The sequence below is a fragment of the Panthera uncia genome, assembly GCF_023721935.1.
Source record: "Panthera uncia isolate 11264 chromosome A1 unlocalized genomic scaffold, Puncia_PCG_1.0 HiC_scaffold_17, whole genome shotgun sequence".
NCBI classification, from domain to species: Eukaryota; Metazoa; Chordata; class Mammalia; order Carnivora; family Felidae; genus Panthera; species Panthera uncia.
The window spans coordinates 31937970-31950732 of NW_026057577.1; the positions used below are offsets into that span (position 1 = coordinate 31937970).

General features: G+C 39.6%; 1 protein-coding gene across 6 annotated transcripts in view; it reads left to right on the forward strand.

Moving 5' to 3' along the window:
* The window catches only part of MATR3 (matrin 3), a 29258-nt gene extending 27090 nt beyond the window's left edge, over nt 1-2168 (forward strand). For all 6 annotated transcript variants that reach the window (XM_049649310.1, XM_049649307.1, XM_049649306.1 and 3 more), the window contains one exon: nt 1069-2168. In XM_049649310.1, the coding sequence (XP_049505267.1) occupies nt 1069-1119 (51 nt within the window). In that variant the 3' untranslated portion in view covers nt 1120-2168. The remainder of the gene's footprint in view (nt 1-1068) is intronic.
* The last annotated feature ends 10595 nt before the right edge of the window (nt 2169-12763 follow it).

The window sequence follows — 12763 nt, forward strand, 5'->3', positions numbered from 1 at the left end:
TCTTTGCTACCTGTATGTATCTTCCCATTATGCCTATGAAAAAAGAATGGTGGTTAATCCCATTAGTAGCAGCAAACAAAAATACTTGTTTTGGTATTTAGCTGTATGGAGGCAGAAACTGTTACATAGAAGAGTATTAAGACACAAGTTGTATCCTGGTATTTGATACTTTATAAATGATAGACTTGTAAATATTTTCTAGCTATTATAATTTTCTAGACATTTGTTCTATTGGAGGTGTTCTAAAGAGAGGTGGCTCTCTTTATTCTAAAGGAACTTTGTCAACTTCATTAAAATTTACCATGCACTACATTTTTGCTAATTATGATAATGACTTGATACTTTGCTGAGTTTTTTTTCCCTTAAGGATATAGTGGCTTTTAACCCTCTCAGCAATTTGGAGAAACTGTGATAGAGTTGAGAAATTCTACCCAAAAGTCAAAAAAACTTTTGATCTTTTAGATTTGTTGAGGGAAGTTTACTTATTAATGTTTTAGTATGTCCAAGAACCCTAGAAGTTACAGGTGTGTAATACAGGGGCCACTGCTTTTGTAAATGAGGTGTTCTGGGGGAACACAGTCACAGTCATTCAGTTAAGTACTGTTTATGGCTGGTTTTATTGCTGTAACAGCAGAATTGAGTAGATGAAATAAAGAACAGCCCACAGACTTAAAATAAATACTGCTGGCTGGCCCTATAAGAAAATGTTTAATGGAAGGCACACTGAATAAATGCATGTTATTTTAACTAATCTGTTTTTGGAGCAGTGGCAGTTCTTCTATACAAGTATGGTCTTTGTTTTCTTAACTGTGTGAGTTAATACTAATTGCAAGTTGAAATAATCTTTTTTTCACATTTTATCATTCTCCCCCATATCTTGTGTACTGTGAACTAGTTTAGTTTTGTACACTGACTTAACAAGAATAATTGAATTTGTAAAATATTGGTAAGGTTGTAGTTAAATTACACTCAAATTCTAAATAAACTTGGATAGAATATTTCATTTTGGAATTCACTTAGGTGTTTCTTATGTGATTTAATCCCTGTAATTTTTTTTTTCCTTTTCAGAAATTTCTGAATAAATTGGCAGAAGAACGCAGGCAGAAGAAGGAAGCTTAAGATGTGCAAGAAGCTTAACAATTTCAAAGAAAATAATGGTTCTTTGTTTTTAATGTTAACCTTTTTTAAATACAATACTGGTAGTTAGAAGAAAACTATTGTACTCTTTTGTTTTAGTGGAAAAATATTAGATGTCTGTTCATGTGTTAAGTGTTACAGCAAAAATACATATACGGTTAAGTTAATGAAGAATTGTTTTTGTTTTATCAAAATGGTAACAGACAGAAGTACTTTGTAGAGACTGACTTGTAAGTTACTTAAGACAACTTGCACCACTAAGAAAAAAGATACCTAGAATCATTCAGAGAAATGAAATTTAGTTCCACGCTTCAAAGAAATGTCAAAACTTTTGATTCCATTCAATAAAGAACAAAACCAATGGTATTTTTATTACTTTCATCTGAAACATTCCGCATTTTAATCTGAGCCTTTTGCAGACTTCTCATCATTTGGAGTTTGAAGGTTTTTGGTTGCTTTTTATTTGGATATCTTCATTAATATGAGATTGGCAATTATAATGCAGGTGCAGTTTTCTTTTAATGTCATGCTGTTGTTTAGGTAATAAGAAATACTAAGTAATTGGCTTTAGATTTTTGTAATTTTTTTCCCCTAAGTTCCTGCTAGATTTCGTATTCTAGTAGTCAATGTATTTTCAGTGAAATGTAAAAATATTCCCGTTCCCTTTGAGCAGTATTAATTTCTTGAGATCTTATTGCTTGTCACTTGAATCCTGTAGCTGTCATACATCTGGTATAAGCAACATTTGATTTTTGAAGTGTGTAGACCATCTCTTCATATTTCAAGATGTAATTTTACATTTCTGCATTTTAAAAAGTTTGGCCATAAACTAGACGCACGCTTCTAATTCATATACCTGCACATGTGACCTTTGTGAACAGAAATTTGCATGTATAATCTGTGTTTACTTGTAACTTTCTGGTAATATACTGCTTATATCTGTGGATTCAAGTTTCTGAAGTGAATACCAATAAAAAAAAAAAAAACCTAGGCCAAGTTCATTGGTTATACATATTTGGAATGTTAACCAATATTTTTGTCAGTTGTGGTTTTTATTCACTGTTACACTCTTTTGCATGCTTTAACAAATTATTACATTTTTAATCTAGAGTGTTCTAAAGACTGCTACTAAAGAACTGAGTTTTAAAGTTTTTGGTGCTGGTGGATTTCTTGTTCCTGTTACATGACAAAAAATGGTGTGTGGAATGGGGCTTTTAAAAACCTTTGGACATTAAAATGCTAAGGGTGAAGAAATGGTAAAAGCTTGTGTTTAGGCCTAAGTATAAAACAGTAAAGTTGGGAATAACATGGAATATCAAGAATTAGTTCTACTAGCTTTTCAAAATCTGTTGGGATTCTTGGTATAAGGGATTTATTACCTATTGTTAAAAAATAAATTTTTAATTTTAAAAAATACAAGAACTTCTAGGAATTCTTTGAAACTCTTAGATCCAGGTGTATTAAAAGATGAATGAAAATTTTATGGTATACTTCTCAGAGGCAGTTAATGTTTTTCTAATGTGACATGCACAAAAAATCCTTGCCAGTTTACTTCTATAGTTTAATTTTGGCCTTTACTAATTACCAGCTTTTAATTCCAACTTAACTAACAGCAAGCAACCCAAAGTATTTTATGTGCATTAGAATCCCTAATTGTTTCCTGTCAGTGATAGCTTTTTTCCGTAGGTCCTACTTTGTTGGCTGTACCAGGCTGTACAAAAAAAAAAAAAGTTTAATGTCTTCATTTGATAACATTTAGGAAGTAGAAATTCTCATACATAAATTACCAGTGATAGATAAATCTGTAACAGCTATTTACCAGATTATGGCAAACCTTTTTTCATGGGAATGTTTCCACGTAAACCTGCTGTCAAGTTTAAGAACATTTTGCCTGACACCATTTTAGCCTTTAGGTAAATCCTCTGTGAAGGAAAATTTTAGAAACCCTTGAATTTGTAGTAGTAGTATTTTTTAAGCCTCTATAGCTCATAAATGTGGGATCTCAGAGTGACTCTGATAAGGCTTTCATTGACTAGCTGTAAAACTGATTAGGGTACCCTAAAAGTTTCACTTGAAATTTTATTAATGAGCAGAGTGAATTTCTGGCCACCAACTACACCATCTCCTATAATCTAAGGTTCTAAGGAAAAATTTAAGGTACCTTATTCCCTGAATTCCTTCTTAGAGGTTTCCTCATGCCCCTCTTTTAGGGTGATGGGGAACACAAAATACAGCCTGTTAAGTGTTAATGGCAGGTATTAGAGTTATCAAAGAGGAATAGACTTTATTTTTTGCCTCGCTTTGTTCATGATGGATTTTCAGTGGGTTTGAACAGTAGAATGTAACATTACTGAGAGTAAAGAGAATGATGTGTAGTGGAAACCTGCTGGAACACTGCAGAACATTATTTAAAAACAGCGGGGTGCCTCAGTTGACTCAGTGGAGCATGCGACTCTTGATCTTGGGGTTGTGAGTTCAGATCCCACTTTGGGTGGAGAGATTCCTTTAAAATCTTAAAAAGGGGTGGGGCCCATCCAACTTCAACTCAGGTCACGATCTCTCGGTGAGTTCAAGTGATCGCGTCGGGCTCTGTGCTGACAGCCTGGAGCCTGCTTCTGATTCTGTCTCCCTTTCTCTCTGCCCTTCTACTCATGCTCTGTCTCTCTCAAAAATAATAAACATTAAAAATTTTGAATCATGAAATGTTAGGTCCAGTCAGTGTGGGTTATTTAAGATCGCTTGTACTTGGGCTGGGAGCAGCTCTGTGTGGTCTCTTCTTTTGGTCTCCATTATAGAATATAGCTTAGTATAGCTGAAAGCTCAAGTATTGAATGTTAATGAGTTTGGGATTGTGTTCTCTGGCAACCCTGAGCTGTTTGTTAGCTGGGGTTAAAATGCCTTTCCAGGGACACCTGGCTGGCTCAGTGGGTAGATCTTGTGACTCCCCTCCCCCCTGCCCCCCATGTTTATTTGCAAGAGAGAAGGAGACAATCCGAAGCGGGCTCCACACTCAGCTGCCAACACAGAGCCTGATGTGGGGCTTGAGCTCACGGATTATGAGATGTGACCTGAGCCAAAGGTGGAAGCTCAACTGACTGAGCCACCCAGGTGCCCCTGAGCATGTGACTCTTGATCTTGGGATTTTAAGTTCGAGCTCCACATTGGGTATAGACGTTACTTAAAACTTTTTTAAAAGCAGAATGCCCTTCACTTTGATGCAAGTCCTGTGACTGTTAGGCGTGAGGGGCACTTCAGTGGCTCAGTCAGTTGAGCATCCGACTTGATTTCAGCTCAGGTCATGGTCTCAGTTCATCAGAACAAGCCCCGTGTCAGGTTCCACGCTAGCAGTGCAGAGCTTCCTTGGGATTCTCTCTCAAATTTTTAAAAAAGATGCTTAGAGTCAATACTAGTAACAAAATGATAGTGTGAATTATTTTCCTTTAGTTTGGTTCTCAAATGTTAGCATGCATCAGAATTACCTGGAAATTTTGTTAAGACATGGCTGTGGAGCACCTGGATGGCTCAGTTGGTTAAGCATCTGAATCTTGATTTTGTCTCAGGTCATCTCAGGATTCATGAGATCAGGCTCTGTGCTCACAGCTTGGAGCCTGCTTGGGATTCTCACTCTACCCTTTCCCCACTCAAGTGCTGTCGTGTACTCTGTCTGAAAATAAAATGTGGCTGGGTCACTAGGCACTAGCTGGGTTAAATTTCTAATTTGCTAGCTTAGGGGTAGTCTTGATAATTTGCATTTTTAACAAGTTACCAGGTGATGGTGATGTCACATAAAGAGGCCACACTTTGAGAATGATTGTCTTACCTGTAGCTGAACAGAAGTTTTTTGGTTAAGCAGTTGTAATCGAGCCTGCTTTAGGAACTCCTTTGGAAGTGCTGCTTTTGCTACTGTTGCAAACAACTACAGGAAATGGTGGGAAATAATCACCATTTGGAAGCCTGTGCAAAGCATTTTTATAAAAACTAATGGGAGATACTCCATTTCAGAACCCTAGATACTGCTTTCCCAAGTGTGTCTTTTATCTTTTGCTCAGAACATTCGAGTCGTAATTTTCTGAGGACTTGGTACAATCACATTTCAAGGAAAGCTAGTACGGCAGAAACATAAAGTCTTGGGAATTCACTATTTTGCCTAACTGGATGTTTCTTTTCCTTTTTTCTCTTTTTCCACTGTGAATTACAACATAGTAACTAGTGAAAAAGCTTAATAACAACTAGTTTGTTGAAGTTTCAAGTGAATAGCAAAATGAACATAGCTACCTCAGTCCCTCAAGTATGTATAACTTGCTGATTGATTAACTGTCTTTGATACTGGGTGAGGCTCAAAGTGCTCATTATTAGGTAAAAGTCTGAAGGTAAAAACAGGTATCAGATTACAGATTAAAATGAAAAAATTATGGGTGAGGACTGTTGGAATGTAATACTAATTTTTAAGATTATGTTAACGTAGTACAGGATTTATCTTGATTTTTAGCACTGGCCTTTCTATGAACATAAAATTCTAGCCTTAGTTTATAATTTCAACATAATTTAAGAACTCCGTAAAGCCAAATGTACAATAAGGAATGTGAAAATTAATGAAAAGGAAAGGCAGTCTATATTGGATGTGGTAGACAAAAAAATGGACATTAATGCCCACCCCAGTAGCGTATGTAAACTTGGAGTGGGATGGCATTAAGTACAGCTTTGAAGACCTCTGAGCCATGATGTCCTTTTGCTCCATACGTGGTAGCATTGATAATGAAGTATAGGTCCCAAAGACCTGATGCAAAGTGCGATGTGCTGAGAGCACCAGGAATGTCCTACCTTTGATACAGGAGAGTACTCAGGTTGCAGTCTTTGCACTTGTATATTCAGTGTTAAAGCAGGACCAATTCCTATTTGCTCAACTTTGCTAGCTTTCAATCAGAAGTAGTGGTTTCTCGGGGTGCCTTGGGTGGCTTATTTGGTTAAGCGTCCAACTTCAGCCCAGCTCGTGATCTCACAGTTTGTGAGTTCCAGTCCCACAACGGTCTCTGCTGTCAGCACAGAGCCCGCTTCCTCTGTCTCCCTCTCCCTGCTCCACCCCTGCCTCAAACTCTCTTTCAAAAATAAATACTAAATAGATAAAAATAAACATTAAAAATATTTTTAAAAAGCAGTAGTTTCTCATTGGCTATTTGACTCCAGATTTAAATGACTTTTGTTCCATTTCTAAAAGTTGGCTATAGCAGTGCCTGTCTGGCTCAGTTGGTAGAGTATACAAGGCTTAGCCTCAGGGTTGTTAAAGTTGAGCCTCACGTTGGGTGTAGAGATCATTTACAAATTTTTTTAATCTAGTTTTTGAGAGAGAGCACGAGCAGGGGAGGGGCAGTGACGGAGACAGAATCTGAAGCAGAGTCAGGCTCTGAGCTGTCAGCACAAAGCCCAATGTGGGACTGGAACTCGTGAACCGTGAGTTCAGGACCTGAGCTGAAGTTGGACGCTTAAACGACTGAGCCACCAGGTGCCCCAAGGGTGTAGAGATCATTTAAAAATAAAATCTCTTGGGGCACCTGGATGACTCAGTTGGTTAAGCTTTGGACTTCGGCTCAGGTCATGATTTCGCAGTTCACGAGTTCAAGCCCCACTTAGGGCTTTGTGCTGAAAGCTCAGAGCCTAGAGTCTGTTTTCTGATTCTGTCTCCCTCTCTCTCTGCCCCCTCTCCCCCCACTTGTGCTCTGTTTCTCTCTCACAAAAATAAAACAATAAATATTTTAAGTTGGCTATAAACATCAAAAGGCTTTAGCAATTGGATTACAGCTACTTTCTTGGCAACTACAAATCTATATGGACTTTCGTTTTCTATTTTTATTGCTCCAGTTGTATCAGGATAATCCCCAGTTTATCCTTTCTTTATGTGTTTTCTGTAGTTTATTTTGCAGTGTCATGAGAGCCTGTGGGTGGGAAGGTATGGCAGTTCATTAGTGTGATGGATGGTGAAGCTGTAGTGATACCTCTTAATTCATTTTTCTGATTGTGGCTACTTCTCACAAGCAGCAGGTGTATCTCTGGCCTGGCTTTTTTTTTTTAGAAAGCGCACAACCAGGGGGGAGGGGCATTGAGAAAGAGGGAGAGAAAATCCCAAGTAGGTTCCACACTGCCAGCATGGAAACTGACACGGGGCTCAAACTTACAAACCATGAGATCATGACCTGAGCCACAACCAAGAGTCAGTTGTTTAAATGAGCCACGCAGGCACCCCACGACCTGTCATTTTAAGCAGCAGCTTTGAGCTGTGTAAAGCAAGCACAATGGGTTTGGCCAGTCTTAGGGGAATTGCCTCTGCCCTTCCAACTTCCAGTATTCTGTAGTTATGTAGACACACATCCACCTTCTGCAAAAACATTTACCTACTCTGCATCTTCACCTTACTTTCTAACTCCCGTTCATCCTGCCTATTCAACCTATACAAATTTGATCCTCCTTTTAACTAAGGATAGGGTTTTTTTTGGGGGGGGGAGGGGTAAAATCTATATAACAATTTATCATCTTAACCATTTTTAAGTATACGGTTCAGTGGTGTTACATTCACTTTGTTCTGCAATCGTCCTCCATCCCCATAACTCTTCCATCTTGTAAAACTGAAGCTATCTATTAAGCAATAACTCTCCACCCCTTCTCCGGGCCCCTCACAACCATTGTTACCTTGTTTTTAGGATTTTGACTATCTTGTTTAAGTGGTATCCTACAGTATCTGTCTTATTGTGACTTATTTCACTTAATGTACATAAGTTTCATCCATGATGTAGCATATTGCAGAATTCCCTCCTCAGAGACTAATACTTCATTGTATTTATATGCCATATTTTGCTTATCCACTAATCTGTTAATAGGCATGGGTTCTTTCCACATTTTAACTGTTAGTAATGCTATGAACATAGGTGTACAAATATGTCTCTGAGAGCTGGCTTTCAATTGTTTTGGATATATACTCTGGAGTGGTATTGCTGGATCATATGGTAATGTTATTTTTAAATTTTTGAGGAACCTCCATACTGTCTTCCGCTGCAGCTGTACCATATTACATTTCCACCAACTGCACAAGGGCTCCAGTTTCTCTACATTCTTGCCTTACTACGTTTTGCCTATTTCATAGTAGCTGTCCTAATGGGTGTGAGGTGGTATCAACAACTTTTCTAGGAAAAGATCATGCCAGTTACTGCCATGTGATGTCTATGTCTAGGACGCTTCTGGCACATGGTAGGTATTCATAATTTGTTGCCTGATGCTCTTGTGTCCTCATCTGAATTATAAATATTTAGAGCAGGGGCCATTGCTAACCACCACAGTACAGTGCTAGGTCCTTTCTAAAGACTCGGTGATGCTGGGGTACATACTTTTCCCAGCTTCCACACGATACAAATGAGCATAGGGACAAGACCATTACCAAACTGCTAAAGGAACATAAGATAGATTTTATTTAAGGTGTGATTTTTTTTTTCTGTTTATAAATGCAATTGAGAATTCAGACTGTATGGGGCACCTGGGTAGCTCAGTGGGTTAAGCGCCCGACTTTGGCTCAGGTCATGATCTCTCAGTTTGTAAGTTCGAGCCTCGTGTCAGGCTCTGTGCTAACAGCTCAGAGCCTAGAGCCTGGTTCGGATTCTGTGTGTCTCCTCTCTCTGTCTCTCTCTGCCCCTCCCCCACTCGTTCCCTCTCTCTGTCTCAAAAATACATAAAAACATTTAAAAATAGAAAAAAGGGGCGCCTGGGTGGCTCAGTCGGTTAAGCGTCCGACTTCAGCTCAGGTAGTGATCTCGCAGTCCGTGAGTTCGAGCCCTGCGTTGGGCTCTGTGCTGACAGCTCAGAGCCTGGAGCCTGTTTCAGATTCTCTGTCTCCCTCTCTCTGACCCTCCCCCGTTCATGCTCTATCTCTCTCTGTCTCAAAAATAAAGGTTAAAAAAAAATTTTTTAAATAGAAAAAAATAATTCAGACTATAAAAAATAAGGACACGTGGCTGGCTCAGTCAGTAGAGCTTGCAACTTGATCTCATGTTGTGAGTTTGAGCCCCACGTTGGGTATAGAGATTAAAATAAAAAATCTTTAAAAATATTCAGAAGACATGGGGCGCCTGGGTGGCTCAGTCGGTTAAGCGTCTGACTTTGGCTCAGGTCATGATCTCGCGGTGTGTGAGTTCGAGCCCCACGTCCGGCTCTGTGCTGACAGCTCAGAGCCTGGAGCCTGTTTCGGATTCTGTGTCTCCCTCTCTCTGACCCTCCCCCGTTCATGCTCTGTCTCAAAAATAAATAAATGTTAAAAAAATTTTTTTTTTAATTCAGAAGACAGTAAATCTTTGGAAATCTAAGGTACTTTTTATTCTAAGGTTTTGAAATCTAGAGAGACTATTACAGATACTGCTATGCCATCAGATATTTGCATTTATACCCACATATGCTTATTCTTAAATATATAATTTTAGAAGCTTATGTGTGCTATTTTGCAGCCTTTTTAAAAAATCAAGTATCAAACCCTACCAAGGGATATGTGCATCTTTTTAATAACTAATGTTTTACTGTTACACCATAATTCATTTGAAGTTTAGAGTGGGAGCTTATTTACAGCCATCCTGGGACTTCATTACTATACTCTCTTCTGATTCCTACTTAGATCTCCATCTCAAGTTAGTATTCATTTTACTAACTAAACCAAATAGGTTTCTGCACTGTATTTGAACTGGACCTCTAAATAGTCTCATTGAAGTGTCTGTCCTTATAATTGGCAAAATGTTGATAGTGTCTGCTCTACTAACAGCACTTTGCATTCATAGACAGACCATCACCACCACTATCCAGACATAGCATGAGCATTTTTGCAAATGAGCAGAGGGTCCTTTGAAGGATATCCAGAATACACCAAGGAAGTACTCTGGGCCCGTCAAGCTTCCTCAGCCACAATGGTGAACGCTCACTGTGAGCTGGGAATAGTATTTGAACTATATTCCCAATTTTTTTGTCTTTAAGTAAGCTCTATCCCCAAAATGGGGCTCAAACTCCCAAATCACAGTCAAGAGTCACATGCTTTTATCTACTGAGGCAGCCAAGTGCCCCAGGAATTGAAATCTTAACCCCTTTGTGTGAGAAAGACAGTGCAAGCCTTTAAATGGTTCAGATTAAAATAAACCAGGATTTACTGGAGTCCCTGGGTGGCTCAGTCGGTTAAGCATCCAACTCTTGATTTTGGCTCACGCCAAGATTTCATGTTTTGTGGGTTTGAGCCCCACATCGGGCTCTGCACTAACAGTATGGAGCCTGCTTGGGATTCTCTCTCTCTCTCTCTCTCTCTCTCTCTCTTTCTGCCCCTCCACCACTGTCATGCTGTCTCTCTCAAACTTTTAAAATAAATGGGAATTTATCAAAGATACTTTTCTTTTTTTTTTTTTTAAGTTTTTTTTTTAACGATTATTTATTTTTGAGACAGGGAGAGACAGAGCATGAACGGGGGAGGGTCAGAGAGAGAGGGAGACACAGAATCTGAAACAGGCTCCAGGCTCTGAGCTGTCAGCATAGAGCCCGACGCGGGGCTCGAACTCACAGACCGCAAGATCATGACCTGAGCCGAAGTCGGCCACTTAACCGACTGAGCCACCCAGGCGCCCCTCAAAGATACTTTTCAATGTTGCCAGTATAATCAAGTAGTTTATACAAAGTCACAAATTATAATATTTTGTGATTGGCTTCTAAGTGTCTGGTTCAACTACAGATTATATAAACATCTATTTTGGTTTTGTTCTCTTCACCTGTTCATGCCTCTTCCAGTCTCAGGTTGATAGTTTATCTTTCAGGTTCCTCGGATGAATCATATTCCACAGACCTGTAAAACCACACCATCTCCTTCTTCCCAGAGATGTTTGCCCAGCAAGCAACAAAGCCAAACCTTTCCTCCCAGTTTAGACTATAGCTCTGAAAATGTAGAGCCAAAGACGTTCACCCAGAGGCTGTGGCAGAACAACTGTGTTCACTTCTTTGGGGTTTTGGATTGACCAAAAACAGAATTTTTTTTAAGGTTTATTTATGTTTGAGAGAATATGAGCAGGGGAGGGGCAGAGAAAGGGGGACAGATGATCCAAAGCAGGCTCCACACTGATGGGAGTGAGCCCGACATGGGGCTCAAACTCACGAACCCTGAGATCATGACCTGAGCCAAAATCAGTCGCTCAACCAACTGAGCCACCCAGGTGCCCCCCACCTTTTTTTTTCTTAAGCAGATCTTCAATGAGTGAAATGGCCCTAAACGTGAGTAGCCCTCTTCTAGATTCCTTCCCGTGGAGGGAACTTTTTTTCTTACTTTTAGTAGATACTAAAAGCATGTTGAGGTTTTTTTGTTTGTTTTGTTTTGTTAAGTAAGCTCTATGCCAACATGGGGCCAAACTCATGACCCCAGACCCCCAGGATCAAGAGTCAAAAGCTCTACCAACTGGGGCGCCTGGGTGGCGCAGTCGGTTAAGCGTCCGACTTCAGCCAGGTCAAGATCTCGCGGTCCGTGAGTTCGAGCCCCGCGTCAGGCTCTGGGCTGATGGCTCGGAGCCTGGAGCCTGTTTCCGATTCTGTGTCTCCCTCTCTCTCTGCCCCTCCCCCGTTCATGCTCTGTCTCTCTCTGTCCCAAAAATAAATAAAAAACGTTGAAAAAAAAATTAAAAAAAAAATAAAAAAACGTTGGAAAAAAAAATTAAAAAAAAAAAAAAAAAAGAAAGCTCTACCAACTAAGCTAGCCCAGGCGCCCGTCTGTGCTTAAAAAATTTTTTTTCTTTACATTTATTTATTTTTGAGAGACAGAGTGAGACAGAGCATGAGCAGGGAGGGACGGAGAGAGGAGACAGAATCTGAAGCAAGCTCCAGGCTCGGAGCAAGCGTTCCGCACAGAGCCCAACGCGGGGCTCAAACCCACAAACCCACGAACCATGAGATCATGACCTGAGTGAAGGTGGACACTTAACCCACTGAGCCACGCAGGTGCCCCCGGTCTGTGCTTTTAATATTCAAATTTTACAAAAGTAAAAAAGTAAATCTCAGTCCCTTATCTTCCTTCCCCAAAGGTAAGAAATTACTTTTTGTGCCTTTCTAATACAGTGTATACCTATTCAAACATCCAATTTTTTTTACACATACTATACACTATACATTGATTAGTATCAGTAAAAATATGTATGTTGAGGCTTGCCAATGATGATTGCAAGGATTAATGTATGGAAGGCAGTGCAACCAGGATAATGGAAGAGGAAACTCTTGGACCTTGAGGTCCCACTCTTCTATATTATCTCTGGACAGAATATTTCCTTCCTTAGCTACAAAGAAGATTTCATATATTGCCTGGGGATCATATATACATAATTTGCAACTGTGCGCAAAGATCTAGCTTCAGAGTGTGTGTATGTGTGTGCCTGAACCTGTCTAAATGCAGGTGCTTGTAGATGAGTTGGTATCCTTCTGTTAGTTTGTCTTAGCTTATTGTTTCATATATATATATTTTAAGCTTATTTATTTCGAGAGAAAGTGGGGTAGAGGCACAGAGGAAGGGGGACAGAATCCCAAGCAGGTTCTTCTCAGTCAGTGAGGAGCCCTACCAACTGAGCCACCCAGGCGCCCCTGTTGT